We start from the raw sequence: 25880 nt of genomic DNA, 5'->3' as shown, positions 1-25880 counted from the left end.
TTCTAATGACAGTAATTACATTCATGTAAGTCAATAGCATCAATTAATTACAATATTTAGTTTCTGCTGTGCTCATTTGAAGGAATATGACCAAAAACGGCACATAAACATTAAGTGCTGTATGATATGTCCCATGTCAACTGTTCGCTGTGAATGTGGCTTCTCTACTCAGAACAGAATCAATGTCAAATACCACACCAAACTTACTGAAAAGATATATAACCTGAATATCAACAAGTTTTACTTGACAAAAGTCTTGGTGAAAGTGGAATGAAGCATTTGAGAAATATATACTACAGTAAAACAGTCTTCAAAGATCACTGCTCTAACAGACCACCTGTTGTGAGAGACCAATTTTTCAGAGAACAGATTGGTTATTTGCATTGACTTTTCACCTGTAATGAGAAACCACCTGTTTTGAGATTTAGTTTTGGTGATGGGATGGTCTTTCAAGGCAAGTTTTACTGCAGAATAGACCGCTCCGGTGGCCTAGTGGTTAGAGCGTCCGACTCGGATGCGGGAGGTCGTGGGTTCGATCCCCGGCCAAGTCATACCAAAGACTTACAAAAATGGTACCAACAGCTGCCACGCTTGGCGCTCAGCATTAAGAGGTTAGTGTTAGGACTGGTCGGCCTGGTGTCAGGATAATGTGACTGGGTGGGACATCGTGGGTTCGATCCCCGGCCGAGTCATACCAAAGACTTACAAAAATGGTACCAACAGCTGCCACGCTTGGCGCTCAGCATTAAGAGGTTAGTGTTAGGACTGGTCGGCCTGGTGTCAGGATAATGTGACTGTGTGGGACATCATGCTACATGTCTACAGCATGATGCCCCAGTGCTAGAGATCACTATAAACTGCCACACTGCAGACATCATAGCGACCTGACTAAAAAATTGTTAAAGCTACGTTAAAAATCAAAATCACACATTAGACGTGCCAGGTCTAGCACATATGCAAAAGCGAACTTTTTCACCGAAACTTCTTGATGGCATGTAAAACATTCTTATCCATCTTATAAATGTCCCGGTTAGTTACCTTGGAGTGTCCTTCTTCCTCTGTATTAAATAAGATATGTATGTTGCTGTTCTGTAAAGTACCAAGCCAAACAAATTAGCTGAAAATCAAAGGGGATGAACGCTTGAAAATTAGCAAGACTATAGAGACTGCTAAAGGTAATGATACAGTCACTGTGGGCTTAGGTAGAAGATTCCTGGGGCAAGGATGAAGCTGTGTCATCGTCCCTGTATACGGCTTTGTACCTCACCAACAGCAATGCCATAAAGAATTGACTTGCACCATGGACTAGCTTGACACAAGCACTGTCACCCGAGCAAATGCCTTGCCAGTAGTTGCTGCCAGTAGGTACTGCCAGAAGTGTTTCAAGCAGCTACCAGCTGGACAGACCGCCCTGTTATTGACTGGTCAGTTAGTTAACCTTTAGTCTTTTCATGAATGCTGTATGTAAGTGCTGCTGCTCTCCTAACATTAACTTTATTGGAGGAATGAACAGAAAGAAGAAATATTCTTTGTCTCACCTGAAGTAAAGGATTGTGCCCATCTCATGCTGGAATCTAAGGAACAGATCCAATTCATCTCTGTCTTCAATACTAACAGATCCTGATCTGTTTATCTTTTCCACAAGACTGAGCGGCGCAACCTAATGAAAAGAAAAGTAAAACAACACAGTGTAACAACTAATGTTATAAATCCCAATATCATGAAAGCAGTTGATATTACAATGAACATATCAAAATTGATAGCTCCTGCTTAATATTACTTGGAACTCTAATGGCAAAATACATGCATTTAATGATGTATTGGAATATAGGACATTGTCACAGTCATCATTTTGCTGGATAGAAAACAGAATATATATATATATATATATATATATATATATATATATATATATATATATATATATATGATTAGAATTTAGATTCAACAACTGTCTTTAAAATGACTGATTTATGTGAGATGATACTTCCTGCAAAACCGTACCTTGACACCAGAAGCTTTTAGTGTCATAATTGCTTGTTCGAGAGGGAGCCAACGAGCTGGTTTTTCTTCTCCCCAATGAGGCTGCTGCTGTGCCAGTTCAAAAATCCTTTGTTTCAGCTCCTCCAGCCTGAGATCATCCTGGGTATTGTCAACTGCAATATAATCCATCAGGTGCAAGAAAATTGGCTTGTCGCACAACATTTCACGAATTTGCGTGAAGTACTCATCGATGACTCTTTGCCGGCAGTTCTGTATAGCAAATGAAAAAACCAATGTCAGGATCACATGCAGTTTTTATAAGACATATTTACCTCAAGAATCATTAGTAAGTGAAGGGGGTGGGAGAAATTTTCATATTCACTTTGCACAATATTAATACAGTACAAGAAGCTATCAATCACCACTGAGTTGAATTACAATATTGAAATGGGATATGATAAAATGTTACTATTTATAAAACACTGAGGACAATTTCATAGTGGACATAGATACAAATGGGTGTATAGACACACAAAGGGATGCAAAGTGAATGTTGTGTCAAGCTAGTCCATGGTTCAAGCCCCGTAAAAATAAAGTTTAAATGAACAAATCATGTATTTTGACTCTATATTTTGAGCAACCGTGTCTTGATGCCAAGCATTTTTTCTGATTTGCATGTGCATAATGCAAATGGGAATAGAGACACAGAAAGTGATGCATTGTGATTGCTTGTTAAGTGATGCAAGGCGATTGCTTGACAAGCTATTGTGTAAGCAAGGGAAAAACAAAGTTTATATGAACTAATCACATAGTTTGAGCAACCATGTCTTGATGAACATGTTTTAATGATCTGTATGTGTATAATGTGACCAGCAATCTTCAGAAATGCTCATCTTTCTATATCTACATATCTATATTCATTACAAGCACTTTGAATCTTAGGTGAATGCATGCTAAATTTTACAACATGACATTAAATGTTTCTAACTAAATTCTGCTCAAAGTGGTCCAAAGAGTTAAGATATGTCAAAAACTGGAATAGTTGATATAAGGGCCTGATAATAATGCAAGCAATTCTACCAAATAGTTTATGTCTATGTCAAGTGATTTGTGCTTAATAATGTTCACAAGTATTTGTTCTAAAAAATCAAAATCCCCAAAATTTAAATAATCCATACAAAAGTGAACAATTCTGAAATCAGATCATCTCCATCTAAATATAAATACGCATACCAATTATTTTTCTTTGTCTACATCGAGAATGCATATACATTGTATTTGTCTATATAAAGTAACATTTCTTTACATGCTTTCAAGGTTTTCATCAGCCACAGACGAGAGATAGATACAACTAGGATTATCGAATTTACAAATATTGTAAACGTTTTCATAATGGAGTACACAAAAGCTATCACATTTAAGCACTGGTATATTGACTATACTAACAATGACCTTTGAACTTATGATCTCAAAATGGTTTTATTCCTTAGCCCATGTGCAAGCCATCCCGAAAACCCAGCAACCATAACTGAGAACTGAATTTATTGTGTAGAATTCATATTCCATCTTCGCTCAGTGATCGTGATGTTTGATGTTTTAAGCTCATTATTGACTAGTTGCTTCCTTACACAAAGTGAAAGCCAACCACAAAGTTTGGTAACTGTTGATGATAATTAACTCAGATTATAGTGAAACACTTTTATTTTTCTAGTCAGTTACCTTGATATTCGACTTTAGACCAAAAGGTTTTGTTCAGGTATGTGATGCGGATTGACCTATCGTTTTGTGCAGAAACCATGTTTTTGTCTTTGACTAAAAGTGAACCCTATGAACTTTACATTCCAAAGTCAGTTGGGTTTTTCCTTACCCCAGGTGCAAGCAATATACAAAGTCAGGTTACTGCAGTTGGTGGACAACTGGGTGTTTTATGAGGAAATGGTAACAAACGGCTGGATGAACAAAGAGCATCATATCTTAATACACTCCATCTGACCGCATATAAAAACATTCTCTCCCCTACCACAACATGTGTAGAAATTTCATACAACTCTGACTGGTCGTTTTGGAGTTTTAGGCTTGCATGCAAACTGACAATGCTGCTACTGCTAGCACTGGTACAGCCATGTCATGTATTTTGCTCCGAAACGAACGAGACAAAAACAGACAGCCAAGTTGTTCTAGACATAGATAATGGAAACATGATCAGTTAATTGCATCAATACCTAATCTTCCATCTTCGTTTGCTACTAAGAGAAACCTCTGTATAATTAAACCGCATTCGGTAAGCTAGCATTTTGCCGACAAAATTGTCATCAGAAGATGAGTCACAGTAGGAATCAGCAGTTTGGTTTCTTTCTAGGTAGTTTGTATTTTAGGCATGCATTTGTAACTCTTCCTTAATACAGGGATCAAATTATGACACAATACTTGTTCCAGGGCACAATTTTCCAATCAAATGTAGTTCAACGTTCATTCATAGCGTTCAGAAAAAAATATATGTGTAAACATCTGCCTACCTGAAAGTATGTAGTGACAAGCATTATGGTACCTATACTGATGTGACGTATGTTATGACAAGCAATTTAAAAGTGAATGTTTAAATAAAAATTGTATACAGTACTTCACCAAGTACATTTTCAGATGCACAACTCCCAAATAAGTTGCAGGAGTTCCCATGCATCACTGTTCTCCAAGTCAGAAACATCTGTACAAATTTTACACGATTCACATAATCACACACCCTGGCAGCATCTCTAAGTATTTTATAGATCAATTAATGACCACTTATGCACAAAGTTTCTCTGCTGCTTTGCCGATACAGCCTGTTTCTCGTGCAGGAATAAGCAGCATTAAGTTCTGATTTGTGGTTATTGTTGTATTCTTGACCATAAGAAGCAATGGCCACACCAGATTACAAAAGCACATAATTTAGTATTTATTTGTAGAAGGAGAGTGAGTACTCAATAATCATTTTCATTTTTTAGCGACAAAACAATGTGTGCCTATGCCTGCAAATGCTGTTTCTGATGAATTCTCAATTTAATGAATAAATCGGTAAACGACTAATAATTCATCAGGATTGCTGAAAAAAATAATTTGCATATGTAAATATCGTTTTGTACTGATTCTCCACCTATATGTGTATCTGTGCAGCAAAAGTATTGATGCATCACTATATCACTTAAATGGTTCACCCACAGTCAAGAGGACATAATTCTATCCATAATGGAGATCAGTCAAGTCCAGCTGATTTTGACTTGGGCATTACAAAGGTTTCTGTTCTCATGTGTTACCTAATATTGTAAAGCACTTAAAATTCTAAAGATAAAGCACTATACTAAGACTTCATTATTATTATTGTATTGCTGTTGTTATGCAAAAAGATTTTTCTTGTGGTATTCCATCTTGAAAGCATGAAGAAGCAGTGGTTGATTTAACTGCATGAGGATTCTTATTCTGTACTATGCATAACTTGCCAACTAAACATTTGGACTTTGAACACTTTTAGCCATTTATCGTTTATTAGGTGCTCCACATGAATCAAACATTTTACTCACTCATGGACCCCTGTGTATCTCTGTATCAAGTTCTTCAAAAGACTCCCATTGTATTAGCAAATTTATGGTCATAATCGATAATTAATTTAACTATTAATAAAAACTCAAGAATCTTCACTCATTCACAAGAAAATAATTCTTGCTATATGAAGTCAATGAATTTGCTACACTTTTAAAACATATCCCATCTACACATACCTCTGGAATCTTATCCACGTGTGTTCCCACCAAAATCACATGAGGAAGGCCAGGTTTAGAGGACGTTGCATAGGAATGTATGGAGTTCATCCAGATCTCAATCAGGTCTAAATACAGAAAAGAAGCCTACTCTACATATATCTGCATATGATACTCATACTACTACTACTACTACTACTAATATACATGTATTGACATCGCAATATTTAATTAACAAGAGCTCATTATACACCAACAGAGTATTTTAATAGTGCTCTATGAAGGCATTAGTACGGCATGGTTTACTAAAGAGATTACTGACCAATCAGTCTCAGTGACAGAATAACGACCTGTGAGTCTCAATGACACAGACTTTACATCAAGGTATGCAGTCTTGCTTGATCTAATTTGTTACTGAAATTATCCAAGTTCTTGAATATAGTATATATTCCATGTTTGATTAAGGCCCCTCACTTATGTCCACCTGGGTTAAAGTCTTGGCTAGGCTAATGTGATTATGTGAAAAAAACCTGCCAGTAGCTTCCCATGGGTTGACGATTCTTCGTGCAGTTTGGTTTCTTCTACCATATAACCTATCATGTGTTTAAAAATGGCATTAAAATCACACAACCACAAACTAAGATTGATCCAAATAGTATCGGAAATAAGGCTTTCAAAGTGGTAACAACCTATGCCAATCATATGGAAAATTGCCTCATTAACATCCATGAAACTTGGTCATCGAACCCATTCAAGATTTTAACGTTACAAGTCCATATTTAAAGTTTGATAAAATCTGATCAGACACCTGTCAGAGTGGAAACAAGCTCTGTAAATTACATCCCTAGGCCACCTTAATAGTTAGCAACCTATAATTCTTTTCAAAATTATCCAAGATCTTGATGAAATAAGCATACATAACAAATTGAATCGAAACTGGATCTGAAATATGGGCTCTATGTTGGCAACAATTTCACCCAATCAAGAGTAAGTTTATTACTATACAGGTATCAAACTCATTCTTACATCCATGTACGATCTTGATGATTTAAGCCCATATTTCAAGTTTGATCAAAATCAGACAAGAAATATGGCTTACAGAGTGGCAACTAAGGAAGGAACCCATTTAAACTATATTTTAAGGTTGGTAAAATTCATGCCAAAAGTACAGACTGTATAACTTCATATAACAAGGTTGCGAAAATTCATATCAGAAATAAAGATTATTGCTGACTGGTATTTATAAATGGACAATGCACAGGGACCTACTTAAACTCCCTTGGCATTATGGCTAAACAATGAACAAAAAGTTACAAAGAGTAATTGTGCACATTAATTTCTTCTTCTTGCATTAGTGGATAACCAAAGTGGAACTACTTTTAATACTGTAAATTTGCATCCATTAAAAGTATTGGAATTTAGTCACTTTATAAATATGATGCAGCAGATGACATTTATTTTATTTTTGATAGATCTCAAGGTCACGATAGTAGCACAAAAATATAAACAGCATTTTATCTTTGATTCATCCAATGAACTTCAAACCCGGACTACCAAAATTTCAAGCAAAGTGAGGAATGATTTGTCTTTGATGACAATTACAACAGCAATATAGCCTCAGTCAACAAAAATAGGATTCACACCTGTAATTCTTATCATGTCATAGGTCCATTCATGTACAATGCAGAATAACTCCTTTGAGCTAATGGTACTTTCATTCTTTTTTAAAAATTAACCTAAAATATATTGCTACTAGCTTTGTTGGTACATGCTTTTAACCTGCCCCTTCCACCTTTGCCCTTGGTAGTTAATCATATTTTACTTACCATGAACTTTACAGGCTTTTATCCCCTCTGTATCAAGGAAACAGTCATCATCTTTTATGAGGTCTGTAAGTTGTTGACTGAGATCTATGACCAATAAATATATAGCACGACTGGTTAAAAATGTTTGGTGAGTCGTGTAGAATACATATTGGCCTGCGAAGTCCCACAATGCCAATAATGCATATTCCACCATACTCTTCTCTAGTCTGCCTGAGTTTTCATTGACCATTTGAAGGATTTGCATCACTATATCCTTCTTATTTTCATTGGACTCTACTCCACTGCTTTCTTCTGGGACCACACTTACAGTGTGTGGCTCTATTGGCTGGGAAGGTGGTGGTTTGACGTCTTTTTTGATGTCTTGCTTTGCACTGATAGGTTGAGCATCTTGGAGATGTCCATTGTCGTGTTTTTCTCTGCTGATCAGGTCATCTTTCTCACTCTGCCTCTCCTGTTCACTCTTGGAATCTTGGTTCTGAACACGCTCATTTAGAAGTTTTACAAGGCGTTGAAGTCTCGAGTATTGCTCTGCATCTGAATAGAAAAGCATAAATTACACAATGTGACAGGAGTTCCTTAAAGGGACTCATGAATCTAAGATATAATCATTTCTTCTGTACTTTTATTCTTTATAATAACAGAGTAGTCAGACTATCATCAATATATTTGAGAAACCCAAACATACCAAATTCGTTAAAAACAATATTTTGTTATTTGTCTAAGATAGCATCTGCACAAGATAACTCAAGTGTATTACAGTTCTTTGCCATGGCAACTGACCTGGAAGCAGCCATTATGGATATAAAATCACCTTTTTGTCTCTATGTCAGATATACTAAATTCTTTAATTAATACATTTTGGAAAAATAAATTAGGTGGCATCATCTAAAGCATCCCTCCAATATGCATGTATTCACAAGCCAATACAGCTACAGACTGGAGTCATGGCCTTTGACAGTAACATGTAACAACCGTACATACTCTCATACAAGGCGCATAACTTGGGAAACTATAAAGGCCTGGAAGAAGGAGGGGTCGGCTAATCCGTGGGCCAATGGGTTCACTAACATGTAAATAAATACAAAGTCTGGTCATTACGTACATGCAAATGTGTACAAAATTGGGTCATTATGTACATGCAACTAAGTACAAAGTCTGGCCATTTTATACATGCAACTAAATACTAAGTCTGGCCATTATATACATGCAACCAAATACCATGTCTGGTCATTATATACATGCAACTAAATACCAAGTATGGTCATTATGTACATGCAACTAAATACCAAGTATGGTCATTATATACATGCAACTAAATACCAAGTTTGGTCAGTATATACATGCAACTAAATACCAAGTCTGGTCATTATTTACATGCAACAAAATACCAAGTCTGGTCATTATAGACATGTCACTGTAAATATTCTTTATTCCATTTAAGTACAATATGCAAGCAATGTCTTTAGACAGAACCCAAAGTTTTGGTTTACAGACAGGGTATTTTATCACAAACAGGTTATCACAAAATGGGTAATTGTATCATTGGTTATTATTCAAAATATTATAATGGAATATCATAAAGCGATTAATTTTGTTATGGAGTATCATGAAACGTTGGGGATTTTTTTTTTGAAGTTTTGGCACATTGATTTTATTTTGTTCTAACCTAACTCATCACTCCTAAACTTTTTGTTGCAATTTTTTTCATATGTCCCCTTTAAAGCAGATTAAAACACTAATATTACAAGGGTCTGTTGATAGTGCAAACCAAATTAACAATCAAACTTCAGTCTTAAATTTTTCCACATATAATAGATGTGTACGAAAAATGTAAAACAGTTAAAATTGCTGTTAAACGTAACATACACTACATAGCTTAACAGTTCACAGGCAAGCCTAACGGTATGGAGTCGAATAGATAACAGGTGTTCTATTTATAACATGCTGCTCTTTGTAACTATGCTCTATGAGGTAAAGGGACAGCAGAATCTCCGAATCATCCTTTCAGCAGTTTCCAGGTATGACCCAAGGGAAACTTCCTTCTCCCCAGGGCAAAACTCCATTGAGTAGTTCCTAAACCCTTTAAATATATTATAGCCTTGGCCTTGAGGATGGTACAGATCAACTCTCCAATCTTCACAATACTTGATGTTGTTGCTGTTATGGGGTTTAATGCCATTTTTCAGCACACGATAATCTATGCATGGCGGCCAGTATTAATGGTGGAAGAAGAACCCGGGAAAACCCTGGGAAGGACCACCGACCCACGAGAAGCTACTCGCAAGCTTCCTCACTGTAACAAGATAACCGGGTGGGATATTTCGGATTAACAACAGAACACGTTTTGACGACACAGATATATGGTTTAATGTGGCGATTTATATGAGTAGTGGATGATGAAGATGTGTGCGTATTTATAATCCAAATATTGGATCTATTTAACAAAAAACGCACAGTTTCAAAGATGGAAAAAATATACAAATAAATTTAGGTCAGTAACCCTAAAACACAGGATAAATGATTTCACAAATGATTCAATAATGGAAAGATGAATATAGTTCACTCAAATAGTAAACAATGTAAGCGTTTACACATAGTAAAAAAAAAATGTATTCGCTCAGGTAGCGAAATTATGTCACTAAACAAGAACGGATATACAATCTATCCTTCCAGTCCTGAATAATACACTGGGTCTTACTAACCCAAAATTAGCATACAGCTAAAAATACATGTGTGGAGATGCACTCCGTCACCCGTGCACCATATCCGCTCCACAGCTCCTCCGAATCAATTTCACAACTAATATAGACCATGGACCCTCGGAATACTATGATCACTTGAAATATTAGACCCTCCGGACCCCCTGTCACTCTTGACATTCCGGACGCTAGACATTAGACGCTCCGGCACCTTAAACGCTCCGGACACACGGACGTTTCTACACTCTGACAACACCGGACACCCCGGATATTCCTACCATCAAAAACAGCCCTACAGCTGGAGTTGTGCGAATCCTTTAAGCAGGCCGCTTGCTGACAAAACCATTAGTATTGTAAAGGTCCTTTACATGTAGTAACGTATTTATACCTTTAGAATTTTCGTTATTCTTTATCAAAGGCACCTTGCACGTGTGGCACAGGACGAATCGTACTCACGATTTCGAAATACATAGACCATATTATAATCACCCTCGGGTATCGTTGTACAGAGAAAAAGAAACGAAACCCGAGTACATGTATTTAATTAACAACATTTACACCATTCCGTGACACTCACATACCCACATTAGCTGAATCCGAGACTCGATCCCACGCAGAAAGAGGTGAGATGGCAGTGATCTGTAATGGAAAGCACTTTATACCACTCGGGGCCCTGCTATTGTAAAGATGGAAATTATTTTTAAAAGTTTGGTATTCAAAACATGCAGTGATAGTAAACATTATGTTCAAAAGAAAAATTTGATAAATACACGTGCACAATTTTCACTTCCAAACCCAATGCAACTCAATATCTTGTTATCTCTCAAGTTGACGTAATTCTTGGAACTTCTTTTCAAATTCACATGATGATGGCAATCACATCTAACGCAACGAGAGATGCTCAAATGGACATGTGATGTCCAATAAACGTAAATGTGTCCCTTCCTGCTTTTATTCAAAGGAATCTAAATATTCCTTATTCATTCTTCTGTGCTGATTATTAATACTTTTTAAGAGGTTTAATTTCCATTTTGTCTTCAACATGCATCGCTTGCTGGAATCCATGTTTGAAAATTCTATAAACAACAATTTAATCATACAGATGCTATGTAGCTATGAAAAAATATGTGCAGTTTAAAGCGTCTAAGGTACTGCTGTCAAGTTACAGGTAGTCTGGTTCCATGGCTGATTTCACCATATCTAATATGAAGCCAGATCCAAACCAAACATGGTAGAACTAATTATCCGGATGTTTCGACAACAATAATATTTCCGTAGGTTTTGCTTTTATTCCGTAAGTCCGTATTGTAAGGGTCATTTTGTTGTCAGGTCTAGATTATTACTAATACATACTTATCTCTGTGAATCGTTTTGATTTTACCATTCACATAAATTTTGAGATTATTTAGTTCTGTTCACTTCATTTATATAATAGAGGATACGGCAATGTTGAAAATAAATCAATAAACGTTGTTGACGTCAATGATTTGATCAAAGTGATTTTTCGAATAAAGTATATTTTTCTACTCATCCAAGAACCCAAAAGTAGTTTACTTCATTTAACGTCTTTGCATAATTTAACTGTAAAATCAGACTCTAACAATCTGAAGATGTAAACCAACTCATTCACATGTCTTGGCATATTTTGTCTTCTTTTGAATAAATGTAGCCCTCCTTATACTGAGAGCTTTAGATTCTGATACAATGGAGTGTAACCAATGCAAAATACTTGAGAGGGTAAACAAAATTACATTACATTGACATGTTGATTGATTGATTGATTGTATTTTAAAGGCGCATCAACACTGTTAGGCTATTTAGTGCCAAACAAAATGTTATATGTATAAACTTTAAAAAATTATAAAAAGTCTCATATTGACCAGCAATATCAAAACCAAATAGTTGAAATTAAAACGATAACATTGTAATAATAATAAAGCTTCCCGATCAACGGGGGATGAAAAAGGTGTATTTTAATGAAGAATGATGAAAAGGTATTAAAAAATGGACGGTATAAATTTTGCATAAAACTGCACAAGGTGATAGCATGAAAGTTAGAGTTTATAGTAAATGTTCACTGCTTTCAGGACGAGTGATGTTTATAGTATCAAACAGTTCCTTCATGTCACGCACATTGTAATACTGATCGCGCGCAGGTTACAAGTCAAAACACTATTATAAAATGCTTAACAGTAAATGGTTCATTGCAAGAAATGCACTCTGGTGGGTCTTCACCTTTTAGTATGTGGGAGTGGGTTATATAAGTATGACCAATTCGGATTCTTGCAATGACTACCTCCTCCCTACGCATGGTTCTGTAGGAAGGAGTCCATTCTTCTAGAGTTGGCTTGATTGCATGAAGTATGTTATTCACTGCATCATTCCATGATGCCTGCCACTTCTGACGTAAGGACGTTCTGATACAAGGTTTAAAATCAGTATACAATATTTTAAAATCCGATGTTTGTTGAATAAAGGCCATTTTAGCAGCGGGATCCGCTTTTTCGTTACCTTTAATACCAATATGGCTAGGTAAGCAACATTATATTATATTGTGGGAGGCATTCAGCTCGGTATTTTTGACGAGTATGTTTTTCAATAATGGATTGTCCAGTTTATTATTATTATTATTATTATTATTATCATTGTTATTGTTATTATTGTTGTTGTTGTTGATGATGTTCTTGCTAAACTTAAGCTGATATCTTGTGGCAAAACATTTGATATTGCAGAATAGTTTCTGTGTCTACTGAAGGCTAGTTTTCTCAGGTGATTTCAAACTTGTTTGGAAATATTTTGAAATTTTGTCAATTTAAGTGAAGTTTTTGGAACTAAAATAAATTGATTAAGCGGCAGTATATTATTTGCCTATTTCTAATTACAGTATTTACAGTCATGTAAGTCAATAGCATCAATTAATTACAATATTTAGTTTCTGCTGTGCTCATTTGAAGGATTAAGACCAATATTCAAATCACAATGACCAAAAACGGCACATAAACATTACGTGCTGTATGATATGTCCCATGTCAACTGTTCACTGTGAGTGTGGCTTCTCTACTCTACTCTACAGAATCAATGCCAAATACCACACCAAACTTACTGAAAAGGTATATAACCTGAATATCAACAAGTTTTACTTGAAAAAAGTCTTGGTGAAAGTGGAATGAAGCATTTGAGAAATATATACTACAGTAAAACAGTCTTCAAAGATCACTGCTCTCAGAGACCAACTGTTGTGAGAGACCAATTTCTCAGAGAACAGATTGGTTATTTGCATTGACTTTTCACCTGTAATGAGAAACCACCTGTTTTTAGATATAGTTTTGGTGATGGGATGGTCTTTCAAGGCAAGTTTTACTGCAGAATAGACCGCTCCGGTGGCCTAGTGGTTAGAGCGTCCGACTCGGATGCGGGAGGTCGTGGGTTCGATCCCCGGCCGAGTCATACCAAAGACTTACAAAAATGGTTCTAACGGCTGCCACGCTTGGCGCTCAGCATTAAGAGGTTAGTGTTAGGACTGGTCGGCCCGGTGTCATGATAATGTGACTGGGTGGGACATGATGCTACATGTCTGCGGCATGATGCCCCAGTGCTAGACATCACTATAAACTGCCACACTGCAGACATCGTAGCGATATGACTGAAAAATTGTTAAAGCTACGTAAAAAATTCAAATCACAACATCACAACTGCAGAATAGAATTTAAAGTTATGCTGTGATAGCTTGCATGTGCTACGGCAAAGTCAAGTTCAATGCTAATTTAAACCTTGTATTTCTGTGTTGATCAAATCGATTTTATTCATGTGACCAAATGTGATTTTTTTGAAGGATTGTACATTATACCAATCGGATAATTTTCCATTAAATGTTAAAACAAACAAAAAGCTTTCATTTGGGCACTATTTCACATATACATAGATGTTCTTTCACAATCATAATTAAATGTTCTCTCCCTCTCTTTCTCTCTTTCTCATTATATTAGAGTCTGCAAAACCCCTAGTAAATGGAAAACAGCTCAAAGCAAAAATGTATTATTGGATTCCAAGCATTTTTGGGTTTGAGGGGTTTCATTCTATTATACTACAACAAAGAAAGTTTTCTACTTGAAGATAAACTACTGCTTAAAAAAGCAATATTAAATGCAAATGTAGAAAAAGAGAAACATAGGAAACTGTAAAACCAGAAAATCCAAAGTACACACATACACCCTTCTAGCCGGAACCTCCAAGTTCTCCTTTACTGAGATTACCTGGTTAAAGGCTTATATGGTTTTAGAACAGCTACCATTCACCATGCGCTATGTTACGTAGCAGGTTAGAATGCAACAGAGGGTGACTAAAAGGCAAAAGGTGCATAAAGGTTACGACCAAGTAAAAGAGCAGGGATCAGGATAGAAAGCTAACAACCAAGTTTGCAACATGTGCTATTTACTGTACATGTTAGATAGCATTCATAGTGATAGTAAAGCTTTGACTAACTATAGTAAAAGTAATACAGGAGATGTAGGCATTCAGAACAGACTATTTCAGTAATGAGTGTCATTTGTTACAGTTTGATTAAACATACCATTTAATTGTTAAATAGGAAATATTCACTTTATTTGGATCAGCATGCATTCATATTCCCTTAGAAGGTCCATATTTACATATACACCCCCTCCAGATATTCGTATGGCAAAATCTATGCTCATTAATGTGAATATATTTGGACAAGGTTAACCTAAACGTGTAATCCACTACACATTTTGTGCATTGTGGTTGTCACAACAAAAGCATCATTTTAAACATTCATACCACCCTATATATTATGATAGACCTGACATTCTCTTCTTTTCCCCATTTAGTACCTGGCTACATCTGTAAAAGCCCATATCAATCAATAACTTTTGTCTGAAAGTTTTCTGATGAAATTTAAGGCTCAGTGGATTAACATTTCGGACTGAATGGGCTTTGATTAAACTATTTAGTATTACAGATTAGATCAACAATTAAAATTTAATAGTATGTGTAAATGTGATTAAATTACCTGTATGACGTTTACTATAGTTACGTTCATGGTAGATACAAAACAACTGATGCAAGGACTGCAAGAGGTTTAAAACAATTGATGCAAGGACTGCAAGAGGTTTAGCTAATGAAACTGTCTAGAATACCGTGTGCCCAGCAAAGAAAAACAAGCTTTATACAAAGGTTAATAATTAACATAGCTTATGATTATCTTCTCTGACCGTCCTGTTTTCTCTCGGACACCTCTCTCTCAGGATTTATGTGCATTTTTATCACCGTTATTCATTCATTTATGCAACAAGGCATTGTATATGAACTGTGCAATGTATTTTTTGCATATATCAAATCAAGTAAAATGTGTACCGTTCTATTAAATATTAAGTAATAAATAGTGTTATCTAAATTCTAAGTATTCATTAACTGAATGATACAAGCAACTAAAAGGTACATGGAGTCACTCATAATTCCAGAATTTGAGTCAGGTATTGTGATTTGTTTAAAGTCACTAGTTCTTTTACTGTCTAGGAACATCTTTCTTGAAGCACTGCACTTGCAATATCTGTGTTGACTAATTAATACAGAAAATGGAATCCTTTACCTGACTAAATAAATATTTTGCAAACATTATCTGTGCCTAGCTTGGCCGTAGCTGATTAACTCCATGATGATATGGCTTTTGCTGAATAAAACAGACTAAACTCACAGAGTGTGCAAGGAACACATTTAGTTAACAAATGTTATGACTGAAATGACTATTCATAAGAGACCCCAATTTAAGTTGGCTAATCCATGCCCTTAGTAAACTAACCCTGTGAATGTCCAAGCTGACAAACAAAATACCTATTACACTGTACCTAGTATTACTTTATGTATGCATGTATGATGTATGTATGTATGTATGTATGTATGTATGTATGTATGTATGTATGTATGGATGGATGGATGTATGGATGTTGACTGATTAAGATTTTATGACACTTACAACACTTATATAAAGCCTCAAAAAGGGTACATGATAAAAGACATATGCATGAAACATGGTTAATGATTAAAAAGTGATTTAAAAAATGAAACCATGAGATGCTGAGGATTGGGTCAGTTTGGCGTTTTACAGTAGATCAACACCACTAGATTATTTGGTACTAAGGCAACTGGAGTAAAGAAATTTCCCTAGTACACACCACAGGAGATGACCCAGGCTGGTCCGATATTGTTTGAACACACACATTTTTAGTTCATGAGCCTGACAAACTATACAACAAGCATCTGTTGCTCCCTGTATGTATGTATGTATGTATGAATGTATGTATGTATGTATGTATGTATGTATGTATGTATGCCTATGCTGGATTTTATGGCACCATAGCACAATAGTGGTTATAAGGTGTCAACTAAAAGACAAATGTGAAAACTGTCAAACTGAGTTACAGAATGTTGATGTAGATAAATTTCATCATGGTGGCAGAAAGGATATACACAACATGTTTGAAATAAGTTATAAAATACAATATTTGGAAAGGCCACAGAATGACAGATAAAAACAATGACTTAAACATTCTCAATGTGCTGTCCAAGAAGAAAACTTGTTCCAACACCAAAGCTATGAGGTGAAAGGAAAACAAAATGATATTTGTTAATAATGCAACATAAACATATAAAAATTTGGACATTTATTACACATAAACAAAAAGAACACCAAACTTCAATTTGCATTATATAATAATAATTATAGTTTTAAGTTCTCCTTAACAGATATTTGTTTGATCTGAATTTTGGAATTTATTATTCTGCAAGACTAAGGAACAATCCATTAAAGAGGGGGGATTTCTTACTTTTTTCACAGCTTTGACATCAATATTATTTTTTGCAATGCAGATGATGGATAGAATTAGATCTTCTTATGTACAAACAAGTGCGAAGATCCTTTTTCAAACTGTTTTGGAAATGAGAAATGGTTTTAATCACTCCCCATACCAAAAATAATGATTGATTCATACTATATTAATTACACATCCTTCCCACCAACTGTCTAATGAATCAGCTCTTTATGGAAAGAATGAATAAGCCTTTTGAGGGATGAATGGTTGTTGTTGCTGTAGGATTTAATACCATTTTTCAGCACATGATAGGCTATACATGGCGGCCAGTATTAATGGTGGAGGAAGAACCCGGGAAAACCCCAGAAAGACCCACCGACAAATAAGAAGATACTGGCAAGCTTTCTCACATACCCGCATTGGATGAATCCAAGACTCGAACCCATGCAGACAGAGGTGAGATGGCAGTGATCCATAACGGAGAGCGCTTTAGACCACTTGGGGCCCCGGGAAATGAATTGTATTTAGAAATGCGTGTATGAGAAAAAGAATCATAAGTTAAGAAAGTGACCTACCTTTTTCTTGTGTTGTCCACTGTCCTGTTGCCAATGAAACTTTAGAGCATTCTACATAAACATCTATCCCTTCAGTGCTCTGCCTCTCAGATATATTTACATTTTGTCCCAAAAGGCGCCTGGTTAACGTTGTTTTTCCCACCCCATATTGCCCTACAATTATGACCCTGATGTTGTAAACCTTTTCCTTTCCCTCAGTAAGAGCCGCTTTGTACATCTGAAGGGATCTTTTATCCATTTTCAGGACCTCTGCGGGGATGACTGAATCTGAAATCATATAATGATAATAGTTTTGATAACGAAAATGCATTAATTTTGTACATACAAACAGTATATTTTCCACAGGATGTCAAATATACTATTGACGAAATATATGCATGCAGTTATGTTGCTGTGTTCATTTCCAAGATCAATTATTTTTTATTTGAACCTTACAAAGAAATACCTTGTGAGAAAAACATTTTCTCTGCTTTGCTTTGACATATGCTGTGTTTAACACCTTCTTGTATTGCTCCGTTTGGCGAACACTGTAATTATTGCACAGTGTCTAAATCACCCATAACTTCTCCTTAATCATATTTAGTCTTTTCATTATCAAGGTGTAACTGGCATGTATTTTCCTTTGCACTTCTTTTGGGTGTGTTAACACTATCAGTCCTTGTGATGACCTGTCCTGCAAACAATCCACTGGTTTGTTGAGGAGTATCTCATATATACATTATAGACTATTATACACACAAGTGAAGCCCCTCGACTGCATTATTATGGTTTGTTCCGCACAGGATCGCGAATTTTATCGCATCTGTAAAACAGTAAATGTTCTGGTCAACGTCATTAAATGCAGCTACAAATACCTAATTCGTTTGAAATAGTTCGTGTGACAAGAATTATGCTCTTGTTACTACATTCAAATTTGTAGACCTTCAAATTTATTGAGTTAAAGAGGGGAAAAAATTCGCGATGCTGTTTCAAAATTAAAAGTTGCATAGACGCTTCCCGTTAAGTCACAAGGATACGATATTCTGCCCGTTTTAACTGGACGATGGGCAAGATCAAATATAGATACTAATAAAAAGCTTCATTTTCATTCTGTTTATTTATGTATATTTTGCAAAAGTATCTCGAAATTCAATGAATTTATTTAACCTTCCAAACACCATATAAGGTCAACGGTAAATATGTCATCATACCACACATATGGCTGCTGATGATGTCTTTTGGGAACTATTTATAAGATGCAAATGTTCGACTTTCGTTTGTCTCAAGCCAAAGAACTTGATGTTAAGACTGTTTGAGCTCTCGTTTTTTTATATCGTATTTCTTGTCATATTCAAGTTTACTTTTAGCCCATTTTCTGAACTCTTCATTGAACTTTTCATCATTCGACCCAAGCTTTATTAGACAATGATCTAACCAGATGAATTGCTAGGAAAATTCATCGTAGTAGAGTAGCTCATAAGGTTTAAAGGAGTCCAGTGACTGGTTCAAAACAACAGATTCCTCGGGGAATCTCTATTCTCTAGCCAACGAAATTCGTTATATAAAACAATAAATTATATTGCCCAAACCAGTTATGTCTGCTTTTATTGGTTGTATCCATAGAAGCTCTGCCGGTTTCAGTAAGGCTATAATAATAAATTTAAAAAATTTGGTACCCATAGTGTCACAGCGAAGAAACGTATATTTTAGCTCTGATATTTTTGCAATTTTATTGAAGTTACTTCACAAATGGATACATAGTTTACATATGATCGTTTATCATTCTATGTAATTCTGAATATGTTTAAAGGATATCACACCACGTTGCCGAGAGAGAATTGTGTAAGGTTTTTTTGACGACTGTTTCAATATCCTTTAAACATATTCAGAATTATATAGAATGGTAAACGATCATATGTAAACTAACATTGGTTATTTTAGTGACGTCTATCCCATAATGTCAAGTTTGAAAACTATCTCTGAATTTGCTTGATTTTTTAGTGTGTAAAACCTGCTTGGTGTATAATGTTATTGTTGTTGTTGTTGTTGTAGGGTTTAACGCCATTTTTCAGCACACAATAGGCTATACATGGCGGCCAGTATTAATGGTGGAGGAAGAACCCGAGAAAACCCGGAAAGAACCACCAACCCACGAGAAGCTGCTGGCAAGCTTTCTCACATACCCACGTTGGCTGAATCCAAGACTCGAACCGGCGTAGACAGAGGTGAGATGGCAGTGATCCATAACGGAAAGCGCTTTAGACCACTCGGCCACTCGGGGCCCCTGGTGTATAATGTTAAAAAGTTATATGAGTGCGGCTACCACAATCACCAATTACCATATAACAAAGGAACAGGAAAAAAAGAACAAAGAAATAATACTAAGAAGAGTAATAGAATAGCAGCCCTCCAGTGCATGAAGAAAGAAAGTGCACATAACAAGGGTATTCTCGAAGAAAGGAACAATAGGAACACGCGGTAAGATCGTAATACAATAATATAATTTACAATTAAAACCATCAATTGAAATCAATCTATACTCAAAGTTAACTAAACCTAAAACTATAACTATCCAAACCTAAGGAATTTGCAAAAGAAAGGTCTCAACTTAATAGTAACAAATCATTATTCCCACTAAGTTAAAGAACTAGACAACGCTGCTCAAAAGAAGTATACAAAAAAAAATGACTCTCAACGCCAAAAAAAAACAACCCCAAGATAGTCGACTTAACAATATCAGAAAAATGTCACACACCGACCAAATAGAAAACTATTCTCCAATACGAAAATGACAACTAGACAGTAGCTTGAGCCCTTTAATAAAACAAATCCAACAAAAAATCGAACATTCACAACCAGCCCTCCATACAGTCTGTTAATTGCAGCAATAAACGATCCTGACCCAACCTCACCTGCAGACTTCAAGCGCCCTGATCAGACATACGAATATGAGGAATTAGATGACACAATACCCACACTATACGTGGAACACATAATTGCATCCCCCCCCCCCAATCGGACCAACACTTAGATGTCAAAACAACTATACCAACATACAAACTACTTGAAATTCCCCAATTCAAAACACCAGCATACTACTAGCCGCCCATCCACAATCAACACAGCAAAATCCAACAATAATCATATGGAAAACAGGATGGCTCAAAGAATAAACAAAAAAAAAAGAATCAATCCACAACAGTCAAACCCCAGGCTCCGCGGGGATCAATCAAGGTAACAAAACCAACAGCCAACCACCTAAAAATAAACCCCCTAAACCAAACTACCCTTCTACTATAGACAGTACCATGGAACAAGTAACCTATTTAGATAAAGGAAAGCTTCCTATGGAGAAAACAAAACACCAACACTCCGACCTAAACTGGGAAACAGGATACAAGTACTAACAAACCCTCTTCCCCAGGCAACAACCAGGAAGCAACACAAAGATTTCATTCACTGGAACATACGTTATACATAAGCAGTAGGGACAAGCAACTGCTCCACCTAAGCAACAACAGCAATATAGGCGCCCTTACCAGAGCACACAGTGGACAATTTAGGTTGATTAGACCAAACACTGACATTAGAGTTAAAATCGAAAAGCACCACAAAATACAAAATAAACCTACTAAACCTGACAGCAAAAATCACTCTGAATCAAAAACAGACAACAAAACTACTAAATCACTCCTAAATACGAACTTCAAAGGATATAATAAGAATCTAAATGACCAAAATGATTGCTTACAAAACTCAATCAGAATGGTGCAAAAATAAAAAGGCATACCGACTTAAAAATCGTAAAGGACTAGCCACCACAAAAGCAGTTATAGTATCAAAAGAACCAATTGCAACCTTGACAAAATTAAGTTCCTCCGGAGTAAAACACAGACTAGAACCTTTTGTCAACAAACCCCGATTCTGCACCAGCTGTCAACATTGGGGACACTACGCCAACAAATGTCGATACAGATATAGATGCGGCCACTGCAGGGGCCAACATTGAGAGGCATGTAAAAAGAGAATTATCAAATGCCCCAACTGCAAAGAACCACACCACCCCAGAGCATCTGAATGCCTCTATACTATCAAAGAAAATCAAATAATTAACCTCATGAATACCAAATATTTGATGTATCAGGCAGCAAAAAAAAAATTTATAACAGCAACATAACTTCTATCAAATTGGAACAAAGGAAGTCACCTAACCTCTCAACTCCAATCACAACAAAACAAAATCCACCTCCACAAAAGTCTAATCCACCCAAAACTGTAACAAAATTTGAAACCCTATCAGCAGGAATACAATCAGGAAAAAATCAAAACCATAACAATACCTCCAACAACAACGAAAAAACAAACAGTCATACGCCCCCCACCAACGTTATCCAAACATCATCACATGGCAGATTTGGACTGAAACCGTTCAAAGAGATAACTAAATCTAACACCAGACCTCCAACATTAGAAAACATAATAGAACACCTACACTCATGTGTTACCAAACATTATCATGCTAAACTCACACTTACTCCTCAGACCACCATCATAACCACAAACACCACCAATCTCAATGGATAGCACAACTAATAAGAACTGTACTATCTGGCAATGGAATTGCAGGGGCCTATCCAAAAACATACCTGAACTAATGCACAAAATCATTAATGCAGTCAATAAACCTGACATAATCTGCCTCCAGGAAACAAACGTACCAGAGAATCCGAAACATATAACCAAAATCTCCGGATACTCACCAGGCGTATTCAAAAGTCGTAGCAATGGGAAAAAGGGAGGAGGACTTGCAAATGTCTAATTGATTCCCTGCCCTACTCGGAAACATTAATGATCCATATCCCAATAGACATAAATAAAAAATTTGAAATTCAAACTGTATCAGTCAAGATTGGATCGAATAACATTATAATAACTAATATATATGACCCAGGGAGCAATGACAACCCAATCAACTTAGAATCTTGTCCACAAATCTCCACAAACCAGTCTGGAAACCAAATCATGGCAACGCTTCTGCTCCAAATCGAACCTCAAATCTAACTCTAAACAAGTATGGGATAAAATAAATTCTATCCGTGGGAAAGCTATCAACTTAACACCTAAGCTGAAAAATGCTACAACCAACTATGACAAAGCTGACCTACTTGCTAACCATTTCTCGGCCGTGAGCATTAATACCAATCACACTACGAACGTCCAGAAATGACAGACAGAAAGCTGAAACCACACTTCCTAACCTCTTTAAAGACCTAGGGTTCAAGAACTCAGATTTAAATTCTGAAATCACCCTATACGAATGGAAAATAGTGCTAGGGTCTAAAAAAGAAACCTCACCTGGAAAAGATCAAACTGGATACATCATATGCAAAAATCTTCCAAACGGCATTACAATAACCATTATAAAACTGCTTAATCAAATTTGGCGAAGTGGAAAACTACCACTCAGCTGGAAACAAACAATTGTCATCCCAATCCCTAAACCAGGTAAAGACCCTAATAATATTAACGCGTGTCGTCCCATCTCCCTCGCTAATAACATATGTAAAATGATAGAAACAACCCTAGCCAACAAATTAAAACACCACCTAGAAAGTAACAAACTCCTATCAGAAAACCAATGTGGCTTCCGTAACAGGCGCTCTACCACAGATCAACTTTTAAGACTAGAAGCGGATATCAAACTTGCTTTCAACTCCAAAAGAAAATCAGAGAGACAACTTATAGCAGTCATCCTTGACCTTGAAAAAGCGTTTGATCTTGTCTGGACCAAAGGATTGATTGCAAAACTCAACCACTTCGGAATTACTGGACGCATGTTTAACTGGATCGAGAACTTCCTAACAGATCGCAGAATAATCACCAGATCAGGAAACACCACCTCAAAAGAATATCCCCTTGAAAACGGTACCCCACAAGGGAGTGTACTCAGTCTTATGCTATTTAACATCATGATTAACGACCTTGACCTACAACCTAGCGACGAAACGGGTTAACATTTCCCAGTTCGCTAAATTATCGAATTATCCACAGCGGATCAGATAGTTGAATTCACGTGGATACTCTCGCATATAGGAATCCCTGGTAATGAGCTAGCCAACAAAGTCGCAAAAACCATGTTAGGGAACCCTAACCCTGTCCCACTCAGATATAGCATGACAAGAAACTATATTAACCAGAAATGGCAGGAGCACTGGAACTAAACTACCAAAGGCAGGATACTCTGCTCCGTTATCCCTTTACCTCATTGAACATGGTTAGAAAGGGCAGTGCGCTATAAATAGAACACATGTTACCTATTCGACTCCATACGCATACGCCTGCCTGTGAACTGTTAAACAATGTAGTGTATGTTATGTTTAACGGCAATTTTAACCATTTTACATTTTTGGTGCACATCTATTATATGTGGAGACATTTAGGAGAAAAGTCCGATTGTTATAGCTATGTAATTATTTTTTTATGTGCCTTGTGACCAACCGTAGCTGCCATTTCTCTTACTCGAAATTTACAAGTTTTTCGTCTGCGCCTACTACATCTCTAAGTCATCTGAATTTGATAATTTATAAAAACTAATTGCTACCTACATCAATATCAGAGCCTTTACCAAAGTTATTGCATCTTTCATAGTTGTGATTCTAATCGTGAAAACTTCATAAGTACTGATTGAAATCCGCGACCGCCATTTTGAAGAGTGGAGATTACCACAAAGTTACTTTAAATAGCAGATATCGACCAGTGCATAAACAGTGACCACGGAATCTGACGTAAATGTCATTCGCAGAAATGAATATAGTATCTAATAGGGGTTTACCCGAAGTTGGCGCTACGAAACCGGCTTAAAATGGCTGATGTTTACAGCCAACGTCATAAAGCGCTCTCATGCAACTGGAGTAGAGGCGTCAAAATGCGCTTCCATGCGAATGATGTAGAGGCATCCAAAGACGCTTGCATGAGGGAAAGGGTTGAACAAGAAACTAATACGTTCATCAAACCACCCCAAGTGAACAGCCTGGACCAAAAAATTATCAATTGCATCGTAACTGGAAAAACGAAATTAGCAGGAAGTTTTGGCAAATATCTAGGACCCAAGCCTGTTAATATCAATTGCCATCACTACAAAACCATTTAAGACCTGCCACATATATTCAATAGCTGCTCAAAATATCAGGAAGCTAGAATGGAATTTTAAAAAGCTAAAAACAAAATTGGATCCCCTACCACTTACCCAGATTTCCTTCAAAATAACAACCCCAACATAAAAATGACCTACCAAAACGTACTTAAATTCCTAGACACATCCAAGCTGAAAGAAAATATATAAACCACCCTAAAATCATAAAATAAACAACCCAATCACACTTAAAAATAAATTTCCATATGCAGATGGGTACCTTTGACAGGTCCTGGGGGACCTGTGTATTCAGCAAGGGTGTCCCTCTAGCTTAAAAATTAACAATCTGTAAAACAAACATAACCCACCCAAATACTCTCTAAAACCAGATAAATATACATAGGCAGACGAGGGCTTTTTAAACATCCCTAGGGACATCAGTACTCAGCAAAGCTTCCCATGTTCTTAAATCCCACAAAATATATCCTTAAAAAATAAACAAAAATATTTTTTTTTAAATCTTCCCTGCTCTTTTCCTAGCCCTAACATTGAAGACAGCCAAATTAATACCGTGGCCTAATTCTGTGATACAGACCATACTAACACTAAAGCATCACAGAGTTTTCCATCCAATGTAATCTAGCTCATCTTTAGAACAATTTCACACACAAGAACCAAAGCTCAAAATTCATGCGAGTACATCCATTTAGACCAGTACCCTGGAATGAGCAAACTCCTGCCTGCAGATAATCGCCTGCCTTCCTGGTCACTACCTCCGTTGCCTCAATCGGACAGAAGCGTGCAACATGCTCATGAAACACCTAAATAAAAGCAAAACTAAATGAATAGTGAGTGGCGCTATTGTGTCAGAATCCTTACACAATTCTATCATAAGGCCTACGAGAACTACCCAGTCCAGCAGTAACTACAATTTTACACTACACAGCTACCATTTACCCGAAATTACCTGAGAGGAAAAAGGACTGTGGAGAAATGTAAAGAAGCAGAAGAAAAACGGGGAACTTCTGCTAAAAAAAAGCCCTTCTAAGGGCTACCAATACTGCCTTTTATCCAGGGAACCATTTTGGCTTGGTATCCCATTTCGATATAACTATCATGTACACT

The 25880-nt window shown here is 36.4% G+C and overlaps 1 protein-coding gene across 4 annotated transcripts in view; it reads right to left on the bottom strand.

The window, feature by feature from the left end:
• The window catches only part of LOC149784617 (uncharacterized), a 99114-nt gene that overhangs the window by 20700 nt on the left and 52534 nt on the right, over window positions 1-25880 (bottom strand). For all 4 annotated transcript variants that reach the window (XR_016413901.1, XR_016413902.1, XM_089932681.1 and 1 more), the window contains exons 4-8: window positions 17645-17911; window positions 7544-8077; window positions 5739-5845; window positions 2005-2253; window positions 1539-1660 (exon numbers count right to left, since the gene is read on the bottom strand). Coding sequence is in view for 2 of the 4 variants with exons in the window: in XM_089932681.1 (XP_089788807.1) it covers window positions 1539-1660; window positions 2005-2253; window positions 5739-5845; window positions 7544-8077; window positions 17645-17911 (1279 nt within the window). In the remaining 2 variants the exon portion in view is untranslated. The remainder of the gene's footprint in view (window positions 1-1538; window positions 1661-2004; window positions 2254-5738; window positions 5846-7543; window positions 8078-17644; window positions 17912-25880) is intronic.

This window comes from Sinohyriopsis cumingii, chromosome 14 (genome assembly GCF_028554795.1).
Source record: "Sinohyriopsis cumingii isolate HCF-2022 chromosome 14, ASM2855479v2, whole genome shotgun sequence".
NCBI lineage: Eukaryota > Metazoa > Mollusca > Bivalvia > Unionida > Unionidae > Sinohyriopsis > Sinohyriopsis cumingii.
This window is presented reverse-complemented; position numbering and strand designations above follow the sequence as displayed.